General features: G+C 40.4%; 1 protein-coding gene across 4 annotated transcripts in view; it reads left to right on the plus strand.

Moving 5' to 3' along the window:
- Positions 1-24,061, plus strand: part of ARHGAP5 (Rho GTPase activating protein 5) — a 103,782-nt gene extending 79,721 nt beyond the window's left edge. For all 4 annotated transcript variants that reach the window (XM_080686445.1, XM_080686444.1, XM_080686447.1 and 1 more), the window contains 4 exons: positions 2,378-2,455; positions 10,975-11,106; positions 12,704-12,809; positions 20,538-24,061. In XM_080686445.1, coding sequence (XP_080542571.1) covers positions 2,378-2,455; positions 10,975-11,106; positions 12,704-12,809; positions 20,538-20,865 — 644 coding nt within the window. In that variant the 3' untranslated portion in view covers positions 20,866-24,061. The remainder of the gene's footprint in view (positions 1-2,377; positions 2,456-10,974; positions 11,107-12,703; positions 12,810-20,537) is intronic.
- Positions 24,062-24,299: the final 238 nt, after the last annotated feature.

Here is a 24,299-nt window from a genome sequence, read left to right on the forward strand (position 1 = left end):
TAATTTTTTTCATATCATGCAATTATTAGTGAATAGAAGGTAAGATTTTTGGTATAGATGATTAAGGACCTTATAATTTTCACTTAGCAAATAATACTAAAAGCTTATCACTATGTCAGAATTTCTCAGCCTCAGTACTATTGACATTTTGGGCTATTTAATTTTATTAGCAGGGCAGCCCATGATCTAATCTAGGTGCATTGCATTTAGTGATCATGTGTTTTTCAACACCTTTAATTTGGAAGAGTTTCTCAACTTCTTTTGTCTTTTTTTTTATATATATTTTATTGATTTTTTACAGAGAGGAAGGGAGAGGGATTGAGAGTTAGAAACATTGATGAGAGAGAAACATCGATCAGCTGCCTCCTGCACACTCCCTTCTGGGTATGTGCCTGCAACCACGGTACATGCCCTTGACCGGAATCGAACCAGGGACCCTTGAGTCCGCAGGCCGACTCTCTTATCCACTGAGCCAAACTGGTTAGGGCTCTTTTGTCTTTCTTGACTTTGAGACTGTCATCATGCTTTTAGCTATAAGTTTTAGTCTCCATTGATGATTTTTTTTAAATCTCTACTATTTTCCCTGTGTTTATTGGTTGGCATTTTACTGTATGGATGAATTTTTCTTTCTACCTCAATTTGAGTTTGTCTCATGTTTCCTCATTATTAGATTGGAATTATACATTTTTGTTACAAATACTGCCAGTGATATTCTTTCCTTAGAAATGCATCATATTTGCTGAGATAGGATATCAGTTTGTCTCGATATAGGTGATATTAATTTTGATCATTTGGTCATGTCTGCCATATTTCTTCATTGACATTAAACTATGGATTTAATAATTTACTGTTTATTTGTATGGTATGGTCTCATGTATTTTTATTATACTCGGTGGGTTATAATCCATGCATGTCCTTTTAAGATCTGGCCCCATATTCTTTAAGTACTTCTTCACTATCTGTCACAAGATGTACCAGGCTTGGCTTATACTTCCCTGATCCAGCCTTGGAATCAGCCTTTTCTTCAAAGAGCTCTGACTTGGGATATTATGCTATGAGTATTTGGATCATATTTAAATACTAGAGGCCCAATGCACGAATTTTGTGCAAGGGGCTTGGCCCTCACAGCCCTGACTTCATCTGGAAGATTGTCTGGAAGGCCGTTTGGCTCTCTGGTCTAATTAGCATATTATGCTTTTATTATTATAGATTCTATTTTAGCTGGCCTCTTCTGGCCCTGCATCGTCAGTGGAGAAAGGCTGCTTTGCTACTGCAAGGTGGGGATAGAAGTCCAAACTTAGCTTGGTCTCTACTAACCTCTGCTGACACTACATGGTGGAGAGGAGAGAGGGTCCCTCTTACCTTGAAGGAGGGTGGAAATTTAGACTTATCTTCTCAGCCCTTTCTGACACTCCAAGGATGTTAAGGGGCACTTAGTTACTGTTGGGTAGAGGTGGAATTCTAGTTTCTTTACTTGGTCACCAGTGATCTATGTGAGGAGTGGTGGGATCAGGGCATTTGACTAGAGTTAGGGTGATTATAATGAAAAAATGTTTGCTTTGATTGCTATGCTGTACCTTTTCTAATTTGTTCACTAGAAAGAGCAGGCTTTTGTTGCTGTTGGCTTTCTGTGTGTTGTTTTGTTTTTATTTTTTGCCTGTGCTCATTGGTGTTTCTGGATTGCAGGTTCCTCTTTTGCCAGGTCCAGGATAAATAAGAGGCAAAAGAAAACCCAGGGAACTCATTGTCATGTTGTTCCTCAAGATCGAGGGTCACTAGCCAGTACACCTTCATCTCTCCACCATTCAGAGGCTTTTGATGTTTGTTTTTTATATATTGGATTCAGGGGTTTTGTTTAGTGGAAGGAATAGGGAGAAATGTGTCTTTTCATTTGTGTGAAACTGGATATCCTAAGTGGTTTAAAATAAGAAGTCTACAGACAGTCCTTGGGTTACGTCTGACTCAACGTATGTCATTACGTCGCCATCTCCCATTTATTTATATAAAAAAGAAAGTTCTGTCATTTTGACATATGTACATATGTGCTTTATGTTTTTTATTACTTATTTACCACAATTAAAGGTCAGGAATTGTTATCTTCCTTTTAAATTTTTTTTACTGTTTCACTTCATTACTGCTGTGTATGTGTTCCATGTGAGTGACGTAGGTGCTTATGTAGGTGGGTTCCAACTTACAGTGAAAATCACGTTACATCACGCCGTAGGAACGGATCTCCAACGTAACCCGAGGACCTACTGTATTAACAACTTCTTTTAAGTGAAATACTCAAAAAATATTTATTCTTTAAAATATTTTACCACCATATTTTTGTAAGTAAGATGTACATAAGGTTATGTATATCTCTTTATTTTTTTAGGGTTATGTACTGAAGGACTCTACCGTGTTAGTGGGAACAAAACTGACCAAGACAATATTCAAAAGCAGTTTGATCAAGGTAAGGTGATAATTATATAAAATAAAATTGTTTCATTTTCCTTATTAAAATTTCATGGTTGGGAAGATTGATTTTCACATGAAAACCTTCTAAGGATATAGATGTTGAAGGTAGAGAGCTGTGAAGTGGAATTGAAATATCTATATATATATAAAAGGCTAATATGCTAAGTGTCCGTCTGGGTAATGACGTCACATAGCAACGCCTGGCTTCCTCTCCTTAGTGACTAGCCTCCTTGCAGTTTCTTCAGCCCAAGAGCACAACTTGCTTGATAGCCAGGTGGAAACATTTTACACTTTAACCAAATGTCTGTGAAGCGTTTTCCCATGCCTCATCTCATTTGATCCTCACAGAAGTCCTGGAGTAGGTAGATAGGAGACTCGGTGGAATCCTATTTTCTTTCCACTAGCTGGAAAACGGAGATTTAGAAAGCTTAGAAACTTGACACTACTGAGAAGAAATGAGAAATGGTGAACCTTGAAAATGACTTCAGGCCCGACCAGCGTGGCTCAGTGGTTATGCGTCAATCTATGAACCAGGAGGTCACAGTTTGATTCCTGGTCAGGGCACATGCCTGGATTGGGGGCTTGATCCCCAGTGAGGGGTGTGCAGGAGGCAGCCGATAGGTGATTCTCTCTCATCATTGATGTTTCTCTCTCTCTCTCCCTCTCCCTTCCTCTCTAAAATCAGTAAAAATATATTTTTTTTAAAAAAGAAAATGACTTCAGGTTTTCTCACTGTGCAGAATATAACACTGCTACAGTTAAATATTTTAACCTTTATTCTCCCTGCGTGATATATAATAATAATCTCCGTATTGATATTTACTGCTATGTTGCGCATGTGTGATACAAATAAAGCTCTCCTAGCACCAATGGCATGTGTGTATGTTTCCATCTGTCATTGTCGATCGTGAATTTGGTTGGCATTTCTATTAGAAAGAAAGGGCGAATAGTGACATTAAAATATTTCTTCTAATTAATTTCCTTTCATTGTGCATGAATTTGTGCACCAGGCCACTAGTTTAATAGAAGATACCACAGTCAAGACACAGGAGAGCTATAAATCTATTACCAGAATTGGAAAAATAGTAAATTGATTTACGACCCATTGGCATCTTTGTATATCACAGATAGTACTTACTTAAAAATGCTATCTAAAAAAATTTTCCATGATATTGGGTCAACTAATTATCCTAATATATAAAAACCCTGGGTCGTAATGACCAGTAACGACCAAGGCTCGACCAACCAGAAGTCAGCCCTGCAGCCAGGGCTGGGTTGCCATGGCGACCTTCACAGCCGCAGCCACATGCTGTGGGCTCGACAGGTCGCCTCCCCCCAGCCCATAGGGGACTGGTGAGCTGCAGCAGGCGGCAAGCAGTGAGCAGCTTGTGTTGGGCCAGCCCCTACCCTCCTCCCGCCAGCAGCACAGTGGAGCCCGTGCCAGGTAGAGGCAGGAGAGGCACGTCCTGCACCACGCCAGACCCCCGCGCCAGCATTGAGGCCTCGGATGCCAGTACTTTGTTATCCGCCACAACTCCGCGGCCCCAACGCTGCCCAGGCAGGAGTTTTGCGCACCTCACCTATCCAGCCCGGAGCCAGTTTCTCCGTCTACTCTTGCCACCTGCTGTCCGCCCGCCTCTCAGACACGAGAGCCAGGGACTCGCTGCGGGGCAGGCCCAGATGCTCCTTCCCGTGCCCAAGGGTCCGACCTCAGTGGCGCCAGAGCCGGTGACTTGCCCCTGGGAGGGTGAGTCTGGGCTAGGGATCCACAGCCCCTCCTCCGCAACGTCCCACCTAGCAGTGGGGGAGGGGGAAGCCTCCCTCCTTTCCAGGCCCCGTCCCAGCGCAGAGACTGGGGCGTGTCTCCACTCCCAACACCCTCTGAAACCCTGGGAACAAATGCCTGCCCGCCCAGCCAGGACCGGTGCCTCAGGCTCCCCACCCACACCTGTCTGCACCCGGCCTCGCCAGTGGCTGCCGCTCCCCTCAACCATCAGCCCACTGGCATGGGAGGAGAGAAGAGGAGGAAAGAAGCTGTCCATACTACTCCGTCGGGTTCAGCTGGCCTGCCTGAAAGCTCTGCCCGTGTGCCTCCCTGCTTCACTTCTGCCGAGGGGACCCCGCCCCTCACGCGTGTTCGTCAGGGTTGCCGCCATCTTGGGAAGGTCAACGCCCAGCCGACTGCCAAGGCCTCAGGCAGTAGACGCCCTGCGAATGGTCGCCATGACAAAGAGGTCATGGAGGGTCAAGGCACCACCTCTGGTTGAAGCAGGTGCTGTGGGAGCAAAGGGACCAAAAAAAATGGTTATGTCCAACAGCCATCTAACTCCACACGTGGTGTGTGAATTAGTCATTGTTAGAACTGAATTTAGTACTGGTGTGCCCCATTTTAAGCAGACCCCCCTCAAATAGACTTACTATGTTGATAATTCACTTTACTACAGAAAAAATGCACAAATTTTCTTGAAATAAGCAAAATATTTTGCACCTCATAGTATGAAACGTTTAAACATCATTAAAAATAATCTCTCTGAGTTAAGGGAGTTGATATTAGCAGAATCTAATATACCCAATTCAAAATGTCATTCAGAAATGCATCTTCTATGTAAAATCAAAGTATGGGATCTAGGGCTTGGAAAAAGCAACTTTCTTCCACTCTACCTGCTCATCCCCTCAGCCTTATGCTATGCACAAAAGTCTCAATAAAGAGATGGAGCAGAAGGAAAAGTAATGCCTCATGGCACTGAAATTTATCTGTTTCTTCAACAAATACTTGTAAAAGTTGTATTAACTTTGTGCCTGTATTATAGAAACACAATACAGCTCTGTCCCTATCTTCAAAGGGCTTAAAATCTCTGTGAGTTCCTGGTAAAGTAAACCCGTAAATAGCCAAAGAAGGAGCAGGTTCCAATACAATTCTTATTATAAAAATTACTGAGTAAAAAACTGTCCTCACTCTCCCTCTAGAACAAGAATTAAAAGGAGCAAATAAATATAATGAATGAATCCAAACTCCTTTGGGGACCCCAACCCTCAAGGACTAACACAGGTTTTGTGAGGCCTAAAGTTTACTGAACCTGAAGGATTAATTTTAGGGGGAGGAGGTTTTTTTTTTAAATAAGGTTCAAAAATGACTTTATTTAGAATAAGAAAATAAATTACAAATAACTGTAAGCTTGGGGAATCTGTCCCTTTCTCTTTTAAATCATTTCAGGCAAAATGCTGCTGGTTGCAACTTGCTTGCTCTCTCCCCCAGAACAAATCCAGCCCTCACAGGGGCTCTGAAGCTTCTTTAGCTTTACCATAAAAATAAATAAATGAATGAATGAATGAATGGGGCTCTGAAGCTTCCTTAGCTTTACCATAAAAATAAATAAATAAACATTTCAACAACACTCCTTTCTGGACAAAATTCTTTCTTTTTAAATTTTTTAATTTTATCAAAGTAGTAAATACATAGTTCATAATGTATCTTTTCCTAATAGGTGTGTAGTGTAGTGGTATATCATTGTTGTTTTTATTCTATTGTTGACACTATAATAGATGTTTCCCATTTCCCCCTCTTTACCCTCCTCCACTCAAACCCCACCTCTAGCCATCACCACACTTTTGTCTATGTCCATCCCCCTCTCCTCTGACCTTGGTCAGTCCCTCCCATCCTATATAATAAAAGGCTAATATTCAAATAGACAAAACGGTGGAACAACCAGTTGCTATGATGCACACTGACCACCAGGAGGCAGACGCTCAATGCAGGAGCTGCCCCCTGGTGGTGAGTGCACTCCCACAGGGGGAGTGCCGCTCAGCCAGAAGCCCTGAGCTGGGCTCACGGCTGGCAAGCGCAGCAGCGGTGGCGGGAGCCTCTTCCCGCCTCCGTAGCAGAGCTAAGGATGTCTGACTGCTGGCTTAGGCTCGCTCCCCCGAGGACATCCCCCAAGGGCTCCCAGACTGCGAGAGGGCACAGGCCAGGCTGAGGGACCCCAGCCATATGCACATTGGGGGTGAACAGGCTGGCAGGGGAGGGCCATTAGGTGCAACCAGGCAGGCAGGTAGAGGCGGTTAGGTGTGATCAGGCAGGCAGGGGAGCAGTTAGGGGCATTAGGCAGGCAGGCAGGCAGGTGAGTGGTTAGGAGCCAGTGGTCCTGGATTGGGAGAGGGATGTCTGTCAGCAGGATCGGGCCTGAACCGGCAGTTGGACAATCCCCCGAGGGGTCCCGGATTGGAGATGGTGCAGGCTGGGTTGAGGGACGAACCCCTCCCCTTGTCCCCACCCCCCGCGTGAATTTCGTGCATCGAGCCTCTAGTCTTACTAATAAAAGCCTAGGTGGTCCTCACACCATCAAGCCTGATGCCCTCACGCCGTCACAAGATGGCTGCGCACAGAGCGGGTGCACGCAGGTGGGCAGGGCTGGGCTTAACTGCGTGTGCTGCACGGAGCCTGCCTGGGAGTCCTGCCTCCTCCCAGCTCCGCACGTGGCCAGGCCTACCTCTTTGGGGCAATCCATCAAGGAGCCCCGGATGGGTGGGCGGGGCCTACCTCTTTGGGGTGATTGATCACAAGGCTCCTGTGCTGTGACAGGGCACATGGAGGACAACCCCACCCCCCCGCAGTGCACGAATTTTATGGACCAGGCCACTAGTTAGTAATAAAAATGGAGCTGGATTCTCTACTGATATTAAAGTAAATTCCATATGAGATCAAAGGTTTAAATGTAAAAAAAAGAAAACTATACTAGGAAGAAAAATTAGTAAAAGTTTCGTGCTATATTTTTAAAAGTTACAGTCTTGGAGTAGAGAAAAGACTAAACTTGATATCAAACCTGGAAAGTATGAGCAAGATGATAAACTGGACTACCTAAAAATGTAAAAATTCTGTATGAGATGGTGGATTAAACATAAAATCAGAAGACAAACTATAAACTTGGGGAAGGTATGGAATTATCTGTGTTAGATTAAGGAATTCATATCAGAAGAACTCAGTCAACGTATATATGAAAATGTGCTGCTTCTATCAGTTATATAAAAATTAAAACAAGATTTTATTTGTTTGTTTTATTGTCAAAGTGAAAAAGATTGTTGGTAGAGTGTAGACAAGCCAGTATTTGAATACTGTTGGTTGTAGGTGCCTTTTGAATATCTATTAAAATTCAGCTATCTTTGCTAGAGAAAGTCAGCTTGTAAATACTTGTTACAGTAATCTTTGTGTAGGCATAGCAAGCTATACTTAACAAGGGCATGCATTGCAGCCTTTTTTGTAATTTTTTTTAAAAGGAAGGGGAGCCTTGGCTAGTATGGGTCAGTTGGGTTGGCATCCTGTGTATCAAAAGTTTGCCAGTTCAATTTCCGGTCAGGACACATTGCCTGGGTTGTGGGCTGGATATCTGGTTGGGTTGTGTGTGGGAGGCAGCTGATGATTTGCTCTCATATCAATGTTTCTTTCTCTCCCTTCCTTTCTCTCTAAAAGTCAATTTAAAACATTTTTAAAAAATTTTGTGCCTGCTTAACTGTACATGCACCCATTGATATAAGAATGTCAACTAAAAAAAAAAAAAAAAAGAATGCCACCTAAATTTTAAAAAATAAAATAAAATGAAGGGGAAGTTCCCATGTGTTTATAAGTAAAATACTAGATGGCCATATAAAATCATTTATATTTATGTGTGTTGAAATGGTAAAATGCCAGTTATTGAGTGATACGTGTTTGCCTTGTTTTGAAAGAGTATTGTGGATAGTATGTTATTTCATTGTTAAAAAATATTTTGTTAGAAAATCTGTTTAACCTTTATAATATTGGTACAGTTATGCTTCTTATAATAACGGAAGGGAGTAGTCAATACCAGGGCCTCTTGAATTGGACTTCCTGGTTTTGTTTTCTGGTTCTTCCACTTAACTGTCTTAGTGCCCTAGGGAAGTTAATCTTTCTATATCTCAGCTTTTTCATATCTAGTATGGGAGTGATAAGAATAATTATGAGGAATAATGAGATGGTGCATATGAAGAGTTTGTTGTGCCAGGCACCATATTAAATGTTTGCTGGGTAGCTGTTATTGCAAGGAATGTAACCTTAAGGAAATAATCTTTAATACAAACATATAGCACCTTTATGTTTTTAAATGAAATAAATTGAAATATTCAGTGATAGAATATTATATAAGTTATTAAAACTGGAAATATTGTGTAGCCATTAAAATTATTTATGTAGAGCAAAATATTAATGATTGGTGATTCTTCATTAAGGATATGTGTGAGTTCTTAGTACTATCTTGCAAATTATCTGCAAGTTTGAAATGACAATTAAATGTTACCCAGATCCCAGAACAGTTTTGGAAAGTTGCCTGTGAAATTTTAATAACTTTGGACAGAGCATTAAAGATGAAATCAGTTAGGAAATATGATTTGTTTTTGTCTTGTCTTTTGAATTTTCAGTGATCAGAAAGGGGCTGAAAAGAAACATTAAAATGTAAAATATAAACAGTGATTGTCTCTGGGCGATGGAATAATTTTTTTCCTTTTTGTGGTCTATATTTGTACATTTTCTATCATAAGTATTCATTATATTTAAATAACCTTATGATACATTTAGTATGTTCCATTCTTGTGTTGTGGTGTGTTGTTGTTTTTTTAATATATTTTTATTGACTTCAGAGAGGAAGGGAGAGGGAGGGAGAGATAGAAACATCAATGATCAGAGAGAATCATTGGTCAGCTGCCTCCTACACACCCCCACTGGGGATCGAGCCTGCAACCTGGGCATGTGCCTCTGACCAGAATCAAACCCAGGACCCTTAAGTTTGTAGGCCGACACACTATCCACTGAGCCAAACCAGCTAGGGCCAATCTTGTTTTTTTAAGTCAGAATTTCACTGTGTTTAAATGTAAAATTTTATATAAAAACTAGAGGCCCAGTGCAGAAATTCGTGCATGGGTGGGGTCCGGCTGGCCTGCCCCGATGGGGGCCAATTGGGCTGGGCCGAGGGGCCGCCCCCTGATCAGGCCGGTTGGCCGGATGCAGTGTACGTCATAGCGACTGGTTGCTTGGCTTTTATATAAATACTAGTGGCCCAGTGCATGGAATTCATGCATGGGGGGGGGCATCCCTCAGCCCGGCCTGCATCCTCTCCAATCTGGGACCCTTCGGGAGATGTCCAACTGCCGGTTTACAGGGATTGGGCCTAAACGGGCAGTCAGACATCCCTCTCGCAATCCAGGACCGCTGGCTCCTAACTGCTCACCTGCCTGCCTGCCTGATTGCCCCTAACCACTCTGCCAGCCGACCTGCTCACCCCCAACTGCCCCCCCTGCCGGTCTGCTCGCCCCCAACTGCTACCCCCCTGCCAGCCTGCTTGCCTCCAACTTCCCCCCACTGCCGGTCTCGCCCCTAACTGCCCCTTCCACTGGCCTGGTCACCCACAACTGCCCTCCCCTCCTGGCCTGATTGCCCCTAACTGCCTCTGCCTCGGCCTCGCCACCATGGCTTTGTCTGGAAGGATGTCCGGAAGTCTCCCAGTCTAATTAGTATATTACCCTTTTATTGGTATAGACTAGGGGCCCAGTGCATGAATTTGTGCACCTTGAAAAGAACTGTGGGCAACAAGGCTGCCATAGGCACCCGGGTGGGTCTCAGCCCATCCTCCACACCCCCACCCAGACCCTCCCACCGCAGCCCCTGGTTTCCTGTCTGTCAGAAGCCCTGCTCCCGCCGCTGCCGCTCCCATGCACTGAGAGCGATTGGGGCTGGCGCCCTCAGTGGGTGCGAGCGGGGCTGGCGCCATCAATGGGTGCAAGCAGTGGCTGCTGCCCCGACCACCCCTCAGGAGCAGGGAGAGGTGTAGAAGCCCTCAGGGGCGATTGGGACCAGTGCCAGGCACCGGCAGCAGGTGCACACAGCAGCTCTGGCGCCAGCTGCGGGTATGAGCACCGGGCTGGACCGCAGTGCATGGGAGCAAAGAATTTTCAGTAACCACTGGAAGCTCACCCCGATGACAGCAACTGGCATCCCTCCTTGGTCTGACGCCCCCACTCACTTACTCCACCATCCTGCTGCGGCTGACACCCGCCATATTCTACGCACACCCCTGGTGGTGAGCGCACATCATAGCAACCGGTTGTTCCGCCGTTAGGTCTATTTGCATATTAGCCTTTTATTATATAGGCTTATTATATAGGATAGATTTTTTTAAGTATAATTTAAAAGGTGTAAATTTGAATTTGTATTCATAATTTCTATGTTTTGTTTTTCTGTTTCCTTATGGCCTCTTTTAAATAGCTTATATAAACAAAATATTTTAAATGTAGATATTAGTAAAAGCTAATGTTCTTTAGTATACTAATAAATCAAGCTTCTTGCTTGATTCTCTGTTCCCTTATCCTTATAGTTTATCTATGTTAACACAGTGGAGGAGAGATGAATCAGCCTGTAAAGAAAGGTGGCTGATGAGAAGACTTAAGTGCTTATATAATAACTTAAATTTATTACATAAATTGTAAATTAATATTTTAATTTTTGTCTTCTAGATCATAGTATCAGTCTAGTATCAATGGAAGTAACAGTAAATGCTGTAGCTGGAGCTCTTAAAGCTTTCTTTGCAGATCTGCCAGATCCTTTAATTCCATATTCTTTACATCCAGAGTTACTGGAAGCAGCAAGTAAGTATAAGCCTCCTTTTTCTTTCCTTCCTCCCTCCCTCCCTCCCTCATGGGTGTTTGTATATTGATTGCTATGTGTTAAAGTCAGCCATGCACTGGAAAGTGTAGCTAATAAAGGTATTTTTCTTATAACATCAAGTTATATAGATAAAACATCAAGATCCCTGGAGTTGGTCCCCAGAAATATTTAGTTTTTGTTAGTCTTCCAATTGAGTGGATACCCCTAGAAGTTGAAGATCATTGTACTAGAAGTTTGAGAGTTATGTTTTTAATTCAAACTCAAAGGCATTGTAGGAAAATTAAATAAACTTTTCAATTGAATGTATATATAATGTACTTCAGTAAAACATTAACTGGTATACATGTATATTTAAATTTTTTTAAGTCAAATTAACTTTGGCCTCATGTCTAAAGTCATTTTATTTAAAAGAAGGCAGGAAGAAAGAATACTTATTCAGTACTTATTCCTGCTTTGGCATCATTCATCCTGCTATTGCTATTAAACAAATACTCATTTGTTACCTGAAAAAATGACATAGAAGATCTATTCAGGCATTGGGTAACTTAGTGCTTACTCCACAATTTCTCCTCAGAAAATGAGTGTTTTTTAAGTATCTCTCTTTATTTCCTTTTGTTTACAAGTGTTAAGGCTCTTTAAAGTGAAACTACTTTCTTATAATTTTGATTATGTTCTCAGTTAAAAAACTTTTCATTGAAAACCACAATAAAAAACACAGTATATGATATAGTTGCCTTATACAGACTTTCATATGTAAATTGGAAAATGGTTTACTTGATAGCTTATATTTCTTAATAAACAGCAGCCTCAGAATTTTCCTACTTAGAAAATTGTTGACTACTGATTTAGAAGTAATCTGTGGCAAATCACATTGTTAGTACTTGGTTATACTACCTACTGTGAGTTGGTATGCAGATTGGTCTCCAGAATAACCTGTTGTTCCTTTTTGGAAGAATCAAATGAATGAGGAAGAGCAGTAAAGCACTCTTATCTCTTACTTACTGCAGAACCACATTTCTATTATCCTGTTTCATAATTTGCATAAATTTAGAGAGTAGCTGAGCTAAATGTTTTTACTGCTTGTGAAGAATGATTTTCAGTAAGCAAAGTGGATTATAAATAAGTGTAGGGTGATGCTTTTAAGTCAGGTATTGAAAAACTATGACCTACAGGCCAAATTCAGCTTGCCATCAAATTTTTATAGGTGTTTGCAAGTTGAGAATGGTTAAACAAAATGAAAAGAAAAAGGAATTTGGTGACTCTTAAGAGCCTAACAGTTTCATAAGTAATTAATTGATTCTAAATTAATATAAATTGCTCTACTCTTTCCCATTTTACCATCTTGAGTCAACTTTGCTCTATAGTGATTAGCTTTACTTGCAAAACGGCTATTGCAATAGATGATAATGTGTTTTTAGCAGTTTCTTTAGAACATTTTCTATGTTTTTGTTTACCTATCCTAATACGGTTCAAACACATTCCTGATTGTTTCTTTACAATAAGCATAATAAGAAGCTTTATAAGATATTTTTAAATGTATGAGTTTCACACAAATTCCTTACTGCTTTAACTTTACAGAAATCCCAGATAAAACAGAACGTCTTCATGCATTGAAAGAAATTGTTAAGAAGTTTCATCCTGTAAACTATGATGTATTCAGATATGTAATAACACATCTAAACAGGTATTTTTATTTTTTTTTTGTTCTTTTGCAAATAAAATGCAGAACAAATTTCAAACATGTAACTTTCTAAATTGGTAATTTTAGAGTAGAAAAAGAGACACCAACTTATTTAAGCATACAATTCACTTTTAGTTTCTAAATTATTTTTTATGGATTATTAAAATAGATTTTTCATCAACTTGTTTAAAGAAAGGTGTATGACTCTTAATACACGTAATGATTATTTAAGTAGAAAGTGTGGTAAGTACATGTTAGTTTGTTTTTAATATATTTTATTTTATTGATTTTTTCCAGAGAGGAAAGGAGAGGGATAAAGAGTTAGAAACATAAGATGAGAGAGAAACATCACTCAGCTGCCTCCTGCACACCCCCTACTGGGGATGTGCCCGCAACCAAGAGTACATGTTCTTTATTGTCACTTTTATTCTTTGACAGTTCTCTTTTGCAGAATCTTAGAATTTTAAGTATACACGTAGATAATTAACCAAATCAACCTATTTGAAGTTGAAAAAATTGAGGTTTAAAGAAGGAAATATCGCATCCTATATAATAAAAGTGTAGATGGCGTCGCGCGATGCGACATTGTCACAAGATGGCCGCCGCAGCATCATCACAATATTGCTGCCACAAGATGGCTGCCCTCACGTCGTCACAAGATGGCAGGGGAGGGCAGTTAGAGGTGACCAGGCCTGCAGGGAAGGGCAGTTGGGGGCGAACAGGCCATCAGGGGAGGGCAGTTGGGGGCAATCGGGCCAGCTGGGGAGCAATTAGGCATCAATCAGGCCAGCAGGGGAGCGGTTAGGGAGCAATCAGGTTGGCAGGCAGGCAGGCGAGCGGTTAGGCCTGCGGGATCGGGCCTAAACCAGCAATCAGACATCTCCCAAGTGGTCCCAGATTGGAGAGGGTGCAGGAGGGTCACACCCTCCCCCCATGCACGAATTTTGTGCACTGGGCCTCTAGTAATTAATAAATGACACATGACCAGAATCCAGGTCTTTTTAAGAGTCCATTTGCTTTTTCTATCACTGTTACTTTTGTGTATTAAGCTTGTTTTGTTGGAATATTTGACACAATGAAATTTTTTTATCAGAAACTTGAATTCATATTACTATCCACCTTGACTATTACTTAAAATGCAGGACATTAATCCTATTGTTAACAACGCTAAATATACTAAACTTCAAGCTTATGCTTTTGTTTAAAGATACTCCTCCCAATGCCATACATTAAGTGAAAAGGCAGTATTATATAATAGCTTAAATCTCAGATCAAGCAGGTTTGGTTTTGAAACATTTTTAGTTCTGTGACCTTGTGCAAATTACCCTCACTAAGTCTTGATTTTCTCACCTATGAGAAGAATAAGATTCACCAGTGGTCGGCAGACTCATTAGTCAACAGAGCCAAATATCAACAGTACAACGATTGAAATTTCTTTGAGAGCTAAATTTTTTTTTTTTAATATCCTTTATTGACTTTTTACAGAGAGGAAGGGAGAGGGAGAGAGAGTTAGAAACGTCGATGAGAGAGAAACACCAATCAACTGCCTCCTGCACATCCCCTACTGGGGACGTGCCCGCAACCAAGGTACATGCCCTTGACCGGAATCGAACCCGGGACCCTTGAGTCCACAGGCAGACACTCTATCCACTGAGCCAAACCGGCCAGGGCGAGAGCCAAATTTTTTAAACTTAAACTTCTTCTAACGCCACTTCTTCAAAATAGACTCGCCCAAGCCGTGGTATTTTGTGGAAGAACCACACTCAAGGGGCCAAAGAGCCACATGTGGCTCGCGAGCCGCAGTTTGCCAACCACTGAGATTCACAAAGTTGTTGGTACTGAATAGAATTACCTACATTTGTATTAATTTTTTAATCTATTCCTCATAATATTCTCTACTAACATTTTTATGAACTGAAGTTTATTTTTTTAACTAATAATGTCAGTGCTCAAACCAGGTAAATTGCAGCCTGTACCTCTTAGAAGAGACTATTAACTAATATTTAAGATTATTGCTATCATTATAGAATAAAATCATATTAGCATTTCTAGTATCTATTCTCTGAAGTCCCCCTCCCTGAGAAAATACCAGTATACACAGTATTGCAGTATAATTAGTGGAATTTCCTCTTTTGAAAATTACCATACAAGTGGTTTGTGGTAAAACAGATATGCACAGGGTAATATGGGGTACTATAAGGAATATAGGGATGGTTTGTGAACATGTTATTGTCTGGCCTGATCAAAGTGCTGAAATAAGAATTGTACTTCATTAAAAAGTATAGGGAAAAGGGTCAAAGGGAAGAGCATGTTCACAGAATGACAGTGCTAGTCCACCACCAGTCTTACTTTACACACTTACTGTGTTTGGCTCTAGTGATATAACTACACAGGCAAAAGTGTACTTGATTTGTTGAGGAACAGCAAAGAGTCTTATGTGGTTTAAGCAGAGTGAAGGAAGGACAGAGTAAGAGATAAAATAAAAAAGGGAAGAAGGACAGTGGCAGATTATATAGGGCAGTAATATAACTAACTAGCTTTAGTCCTCACAATGTTTAATGACAAAATAAGAAGGATGCTTCATGTATGTATGTCAGTAGGCACACTGTGGAGTTCAACTGACATTTATTGGGAGGAGGGACAAGACTTTCTCAATGAAAATGGCATTGCATGTTTGTTACTTTGAAAGGTTATAGGATGGACAAAAATAGATCCAGAGACAGAAGCATCAAACTTCAGGGGTAAGGCAGGGGCGGGGCAGGTAAGAAATAACCAAAGGACTTGTATGCATGCATATAAGCATAACCAATGGACACGAACACTAGGGGGGTGAGGGCATGTGCTGGGGGTGGGGGTGGCTGGGGGGAGGTCAATTGGGGAAAAAGGAGATGTATGTAATACTATATGTAATACTTTAAACAATAAATAATTTTTTAAAAAAAAAAGAAAGAAAGGTTATGGGGAGCCAGTGGAGAGTAGAACAGAGAAATAACATCAGACTTAATTTTTTTTTTTTTTTAAATCTTCACCCAAGGATATGTTTAGAGAGAGAAAGGGAGAGAGAGAAACATCCATCCATTGCCCTTCATACACAGCCCAACTAGGAATCAAACCTGCAACCTAGGTATGTGACCTGGCCAGGAATAGAACCTGCAATCTTTTTGGTGCATAGGATGATGCTCCAACCAACTGAGCCACCTGGCTAGGGTCAGATGAATTTAAAGGGAATACTCACCTAGATTATAATGGCTGCTGTGTGTGCCCAGGTGGCCAGATACTCTTATAAGTGCTATGGATGGCATAGCAGTGAATAAAGCAGTCACCTATTTCATGGAACTTATATTCTGGTATTAGAGGCCCAGTGCATGAAATTTGTGCACAGGGAGGGGTTGTCCCTCAGCCCAGCCTGCACCCTCTCCAATCTGGGACCCCTTGGGGGATGTCCGACTGCCGGTTTACAGGGATCGGGCCTAAACTGGCAGTCAGACATCCCTCTCACAACCCAGGACCGCTGGCTCCTAACCACTCGCCTGCCTGCCTGATAGCCCCCTAACTACTCCCCTGCCGACCTGATTAACGCCTAACTGCTCCCCTGCCAGCATGATTGTCCCCAACTGCCCTCCCCTGCCAGCATGATCGTCTCCAACTGCTGGCCCGATAACCCCCAGCTGCCTTCCCCTTCGGGGCTGAGGGGAATGGGGGACTCCAGCTGGATGAGGCAGGACTGAGGGAACTGTGGGACTCCAGCTGGAAGAGGCGGGGCTAAGGGGACTATGAGGTGGGGCTGAGGGGACTGGGGGACTGAGGCTGGATGGGGCAGGGCTGAGGGGACTGGGAGACTCCAGCTGGATGAGGCAGGGCTGAGGGAACTGTGGGACTCCAGCTGGATGAGGAGGGGCTAAGAGTACTATGAGGCGGGGCTGAGGGGACTGGGGGACTGAGGCTGGATGAGGTGGGGCTGAGGGGACTGGGGGACTGAGGCTGGATGGGGTGGGGCTGAGGGGACTGGGGGACTGAGGCTGGATGGGGTGGGGCTGAGGGGACTAGGGGACTCCAGCTCGATGAGGCAGGGCTGAGGGAACTGTGGGACTCCAGCTGGATGAGGAGGGGCTAAGAGTACTATGAGGCGGGGCTGAGGGGACTGGGGGACTGAGGCTGGATGGGGTGGGGCTGAGGGGACTAGGGGACTGAGGCTGGATGAGGCAGGGCTGAAGGAACTGTGGGACTCCAGCTGGATGAGGAGGGGCTAAGAGTACTATGAGGCGGGGCAGGGGGACTGGGGGACTCCGGCTGGATGAGACAGGGCAGAGGGCACTGGGGGACTCCTGCTGGATGAAGCGGGGCTGAGGGGACTGGGGGTCTCCAGCTGGATGAGGCGAGGCTGAGGAGACTGGGGGACTTGGGCTGGATGAGGCGGAGCTGAGGGGACTGAGCACCGCCATCTTGTTGCTGTTAGCGCTGCTATCTTGTGAGGGCGTGGCAGTCAATTAGCATATTCCCTCTATTGGCTGTGGGTGCCACCATCTTTGTGGGGGCGTGACAGACAATTAGCATATTCCCTGTTTATTAGATAGGATGAGAAGGAAAATCCTATATAATAAAAGGCTAATATGCAAATTGTCCCCTTGGAAGTTCAACCAGGAGTTCGATCGCTCGCTATGACATGCGCTGACCACCAGGGGGGTGGCGCAGAACATGGCAGGGTACCAGCGGCAGCAGTGGGGTGCTGAGGGAGCGAAGGAAGGAGGAGGCAGGGAGGTGGGGATCCTGATCGCTAGCCAGGCCTAGGGACCCTACCTGTGCACAAATTTTGTGCACCGGGCCTCTAGTAATAAATAAATATACAATGGATAATTGATAAATTACAAAAATTAATCCATGGGGTTATTTGGTTATATTCTCTCACCCTCAATATTAGTGAGTTACTACTTGAAATCAGTTGTTTTATCCTAATTATTTTTCCTTTTTGTTCCTCTCCACTGCTTTAGTTTAGGTTTTATCATTTCTCATTTAGGGAACTCATTTCTCTTTAATTGAACTCTCTCCCTGCCGATTAACACCCTATACCAGTGGTCGGCAAACTCATTAGTCAACAGAGCCAAATATCAACAGTACAACAATTGAAATTTCTTTTGAGAGCCAAATTTTTTAAACTTAAACTTCTTCTAATGCCACTTCTTCAAAATAGACTCGCCCAAGCCATGGTATTTTGTGGAAGAGCCACACTCAAGGGGCCAAAGAGCCGCATGTGGATAGCGAGCCACAGTTTGCCGATCATGGCCCTATACTAAAGAAAAAGTCCAAACTGTTTAACATTAAGTTGGTCTAGTTCTAACTTCATCAGTTAGATTTCCTTTTCCCCCAAGCACAGGTCAAGTAAATGCCAGTTTTAAAACAAAAAGTATTGATTTTTGGCTGTCCTTATAACATCTTAACATGACTTCAGTCTTTCTCAAAACACAGTCCTCAAAGCAGCAGCAGCACCTGGGAACTTGTTAGGAATACAAATTATCAGGCCCCACCTCGTGCATATCCTTCACTTTCTGTTTCAACAAACCCTCCAGGAGGTACCCATACACACTGAAGTTAAGAAAACCACAGGTTTTGGTTTTTTTAAATATATTTTATTGATTTTTTACAGAGGAAGGGGGAGGGATAGAGAGTTAGAAACATCGATGAGAGGGAAACATCGATCAGCTGCCTCCTGCAACACCCCCTACTGGGGACGTGCCTGCAACCAAGGTACATGCCCTTGACTGGAATCGAACCTGGGACCCGTCAGTCCGCAGGCCGACACTCTATCCACTGAGCCAAACCAGTTAGGGCGAAAACCACAGTTTTTACTGAATTACTCTTTCTACCATTATAAGGCTCATCACCCTGGACTCAACTCAAACATTACCTTTTCAAGGAAGCCTTCCCTGGCCACCCTAACTCTAATTTGATACCTTTTCTTTCTACTTTTTTTTTTTTAAAAAAAAATAAGTTTTTATTAATTTTTGAGAAAGAGGAAGAGAGAGAAACATGGATCATCACCTACCTCCTGCATGCCCCCAACTGGAGATTGAGCTCCAACTCAGGCATGTGCCCTGACCTGGAATCGAACTGATGACCATTTGATGCATGGGGCAATACTCAACCAACTTAGCCACACTGGCCAGGGCTCATTGTACATTTTGATTCAACAATTATAGCTGATGCCTGTACTCTTACGTTTTTCAACTTTATAGGTATTTGCAGAATCTACAATTGCCTGCTGCATAAAAACACCTGACTGGGGCCACTACATTTATTCTGAATATTGTAATTCAGTATCTTAACAAAGAGCAATAACTTTTACCACAGCACACATATTTTTCGGGCACATATTTCTCTTAGATGAGCAACTCCTGTGTTGGGGGTTTTCTTTGGTTTTAACTTTTTTTGTCATGTAAATTTAAGTATAACATTTTCCTACTACCTTGCATACTGGATTGTTTCTTTATGTATAAAATGAGAGGGTTGGGTAAATACCCAAGATTCCTTCTCAGTTTAATAATTTTACAATTCAGGATTTGCCTCATATTTCTTATTTGTTATAGATGATGATAGAAGTGCTTGTGCACATATTTAAAGGACTGAATGCAAATTAGTTAATAATGTTTATTTATACTTTTATATTTACACTAGAGGCCCAGTGCACGAATTTGTGCATGGATAGGGTCCCTCGGCCTGGCCGGCAATCAGGCCGTCTTGCCCAGTCTTGATCAGGGCCAATGGGGGCCAGCTGACCGGGGAGGAACCACGGGAGGGCTCCAGGGCGTGTCCAGCCCTCTCGTCCAGTCCTGATTGGCCGGGACCCGAGCAGCAGGCTAACCTATGGGTCAGAGCATCTGCCCTCTGGTGGTCAGTGCCCATCATAGCAATTGATTGAGCGGTCAGCCGAACAGTCGGCCACTTAGCATATTACGCTTTTATTATATAGACTAGAGGCCCGATGCACGAGATTCGTGCAAGGGGCTTGACCCTCGCAGCCCTGGCCAGCCCTCACAACCCCGGTTTTGTCCAGAAGGACTTCCGGAAGGTTGTTCGGCTGTTCGGTCTAATTAGCATATTAGCTCTTTATTATATAGGATATGTTCATAGTCTTAATTTTAAGGTGGAATATGTTTCTGTGAACAGTACTAACTTTAAGTTTGTAGCAATGTACAAGATATTTAATGATTGAAAATACTGGGGTTTTTTTTAAATACTAGAAACTACTTTTTTTTAGAAGTTGAAAGTCTAGGTTGGAAGATATGATAAAGTAATTTTTCCAAAGTTCAAAGTTTTATTTTTCAAGGTTCAAAGAGATGGCTATATTATGGTTTGTCCTCTCATCTCACAATAGTCAGGGAATTTGGATATGCATTTTCTGTTTCTGTTGCTAGAAACTCATTGAAATTTGTCACCTGTCCTTAACCTAAGAACAAGTTTTTTCACATAAATAAGGTGGCTTCTATAAGTAAATTATAAAACCCTAAGCTACAACATTTTTAAAAGGCTATCTTTGATTCTTTTAAGGAATGGATTTTACTACTTTTGTCTCCTGTTATAAGAATGTAGTTGAACATAGAATGCACAAAAAATTATTTTAAATTTAAAGTTAAGAGGTAAAACTAAATATCTGAGATCAATTCTAGCTCCAGGATATTTTTAATTGTCATGAATTTTAATTGGTTTTCTAATTGTTTTTTCCTATTATAATTTCAGGGTTAGTCAGCAAAATAAAATCAACCTAATGACAGCAGACAACTTATCCATCTGTTTTTGGCCAACCTTGATGAGACCTGATTTTGAAAAAAGAGAATTTCTGTCTACCACTAAGATCCATCAGTCTGTTGTAGAAACATTCATTCAACAGTGTCAGTTTTTCTTTTACAATGGAGAAATTGTAGAAATTGTGAATACTGTTGCTCCTCCACCACCTTCAAATCCAGGACAGTTGGTTGAACCAATGGTACCGCTTCAGTTACCACCACCACTGCAACCTCAACTAATACAACCACAGTTACAGACTGATCCTCTTGGTATTATATGAGTAGGAAGTGATTGCAGACAGCCTGAAATGGACAGAAAGCAAACCTAGACATGCATGTTTCAGGGTTCAGTAGTATACTTCATGTTTCTTACAGATTCAAAATGATGAGACATTTTCTCTTTGAATTATATGGTATTCTTTATTCATTTACATTACAAATTTAAGACCATGTGCTAAGCATGACTGGAGAGGTTTAATTTTTATAAACAAAAATAGCTATAAAATACAAAAACTGCTGTTGCATGCAACCTCATTGCAATCAGTGTATCATTCCTGTGGCATTTTCTGTCACATTATATTGTGAATAAAATTTTTCTATAGAAATTAAATGATTTAAAAGCTCACATATATGAAACATTTAATGCTTTTTAGCCTACTTTATGGCTGGTTTTGTTATTTGATGTGCTAATTTGGGCAACCTAATTTACTTTACATTTTAGCAGTCAGTGTAGATAATTAAAAGCCCAGTTAAGTATTTTATAATTTCAGGTTACTTATGCCATGCTTGGGATGTTGTTTGAAAGAAAGAAGAATACACTTAACATTTTTCTGCACCTTCATCTTTACTGCTAAGTAAACCTGTGGATGATATGATGAGGGGTAAATGAGCATACTTCTTGTACACACATACCAAGGACACACGTGGCTAAAGTGAGTTGATAATGTTGTGCAAAGGATAGTTGTCACCAACTCATTTCTTTATGGTACATATAAAATAAACATCTTGTATACTGTTAATTCTATAAACAGATGCATGTTTAAAAGATCGATGATGGTCTTGTAATCTTAATCTAATATATTTTAGATATTTTAATTTTTTCCCTCTTGGGAAATACATTTAGTATAGTGTAGAAAATACTTCATGACATTTTCATATAAGGTTATATAACTTTTCATACATAAACATGAAATTTGTTGTAGAAAATTCTTGAAACCAAACATTTTAATCTAGGACTTCAATTTAATCTGTTTCTTGAATCTATTTTTATGTGGCCCTTAAAAACACCCAAAAATGCATTGCTAATATAGCAATAAAAATACTTTGGGTACTGACAGCCTCTTTAAAGTGTGTATATGTATAATTGCAACCTTGTATTCATATTATTTTCTGTGGTATGTTGTACTAAAACCTAGTGTCTTTTGCACCATTTTTTAACCATTTTTTTCCTTTAATGTTGGTACCAGATTTGCTATAAGTGACTGCTGCTTCTGGGGTTATTTTGTTAGTGAAGATACACCAGAACACTAATTACGGATAAAATTTTCAGAATAGGTGGCATAGGTAAATTTTATTAGATTTTATTTAAAATTTGTTCATTATCATACCATGCCATTTTTTTTTTTCTGGAAAGGAAGAAAGCGTTTGTTTTTCGTTGTTTTGTGTAGTAAAGAGAAAATTCTTTGGTCCATGTTGTAATCTTTATTCATACTACAATTTTAAGGTTGTCTTATGTGTATTATAGTAAACAGACGATTTTGAGATTCCAGGCTCCTAAGAGTTTGATTTGCTCCATTTTTTTTCTAAAATAAATGTTGTCTTTCCCAACTGTTATGTCCTAGGTATGTACTTCTAATTTCAACTTCAGAATCAAGATGTCGACATGAACCAGGCTGCTGTTGAAGTACATGTATATTATAAATTATCTTATTTGTGTTATACTCTTACATGTTATTATCTTTTCTAAGAAAACAAAGTCCCTATTATTCCTATTGCAAAGCACACAGGAATTAAGAAAGTACAGTAATTTTTAAAAAGAAAAATCCGGTAAATGTAGTATTCTTAACTTGTTATATATTACTTATACCTGTTGTCTATATAGCTTTAATTTATAGCTGTCAGTTTAACATTGGCATGTTTGGCAAAGAAAAGTAAACTTTAAGAGTTTTATAAACTGTTTCTAGGTTGCTAAAAAATTTATTTTTCTACTATATATGGTATAGACAAAGCTCAAAACTATGTACTGGAAAAAAGCCTGACCATTTCTTTGGAAGTAGGCTGAAAAGAGAATTTTCAGAACTGTTTGTGTCTTCAATTCACTTTCTCATAACTTGGCTATTGTAATATGTGAATCCCAGTTTATTTAAGCTATTCTCTTTTATACTGTGTTAATTTAACTTTCATGTTCATTTAGAATCATCTTTGTTATTAAACTAGCATTTATCATTTTCTACATTAACTACCTTATATCTTCCCTAAAACTTATCTCCACTTTTCTATGCATACTCTAATTGATTTGAAAATCTTCAGAGTGAGTCATTTCAAAGTCTACATTTGGTTCAACTAACCAGAAGATTACAGTTAATTGAAAATTAAAGTACAGTTTAAACCTCAGTCTGTTACACTGAATTGATTGTGTTTGTTTTACCAAGGGTTTAGAAAATATGCTTTTAAATATTAGAAAAATAATTCTAAGAACAGAATAATATAATTAAACTTTTTTCTGGTAAGTTACTGGAAGGTTTCATCATTTAGGAACATATATATGAGACTTCTTAAAGGATGGGAAGACTATTAGTCTCATAATTATGGGTAAACGTTAAGGCATTATATTTTACAATTTTAAATAAAATTCCATCTACACCCATGTTGCCATTGTTTCATTTAAGCTTGTAGTTATTACAGTATTGTACTTAATAGTATCTATATTAGTAATACGAAGAAGTATAGTGGTACTTGTTCAAATTTTCAGATTTATTGGAAGTCAAATGCTGTTCAACAATTAGAATATATAATTAAATTTAGAACAAAATTTCAGGCACAAAAATACTTCCATTTGCAATGGAATTTGCTAGTAGTGCTTCTCCCTCCCTCTCACAACATTTGCAATGTGAAAACTGTAGGTAATAGCAGTCTAACCTGAATAGCAGCTTTTATTTCCCATACTGTTTGTAAATAATGCAGACATTTTATTTGAGGTTACTGGAATTTAATTTCTAATATCTCTTAGATATAAATGAAAGGGAAAATTAGAATAAGAACTTAGGCCTTAGCTTTACATGGTGATTTTTAGGTTTTTTTATACAGTAATAATTGTGATGCTTTTTGTCAATATAAATATATATGTATATAATTTTTAAAAGTCAAAAGTGCTTTGTTTTTTGTTTATAATATCATTTTGTGCTTTACCCACAGGATGCTTTAGTATCAGTGAAGCTTCTGTATAAAGAATGCTATGAATAAAATATTAAGAAGCTGTGTGATTTTAAGTTCTAGTTGCTTCTGATTTTACCAGTTCATTGGTAAAAATCAACTAATATTTTTGTGCATAAAATAGGAAAATAAATTGATGTCAATATGATGCAAGTTTTATTAGGGAAGTGTAGTACTGAGCTTTTACTGTACCATGAGAGGAGTTTAAAAATTCATTCTGGATATATACATACAGATGAAAATTCATTTTTAAAGTGTTCAGGTAAACAAAATTACACAGATT

The sequence above is a fragment of the Plecotus auritus genome (assembly GCF_963455305.1).
Source record: "Plecotus auritus genome assembly, chromosome: 1".
NCBI lineage: Eukaryota > Metazoa > Chordata > Mammalia > Chiroptera > Vespertilionidae > Plecotus > Plecotus auritus.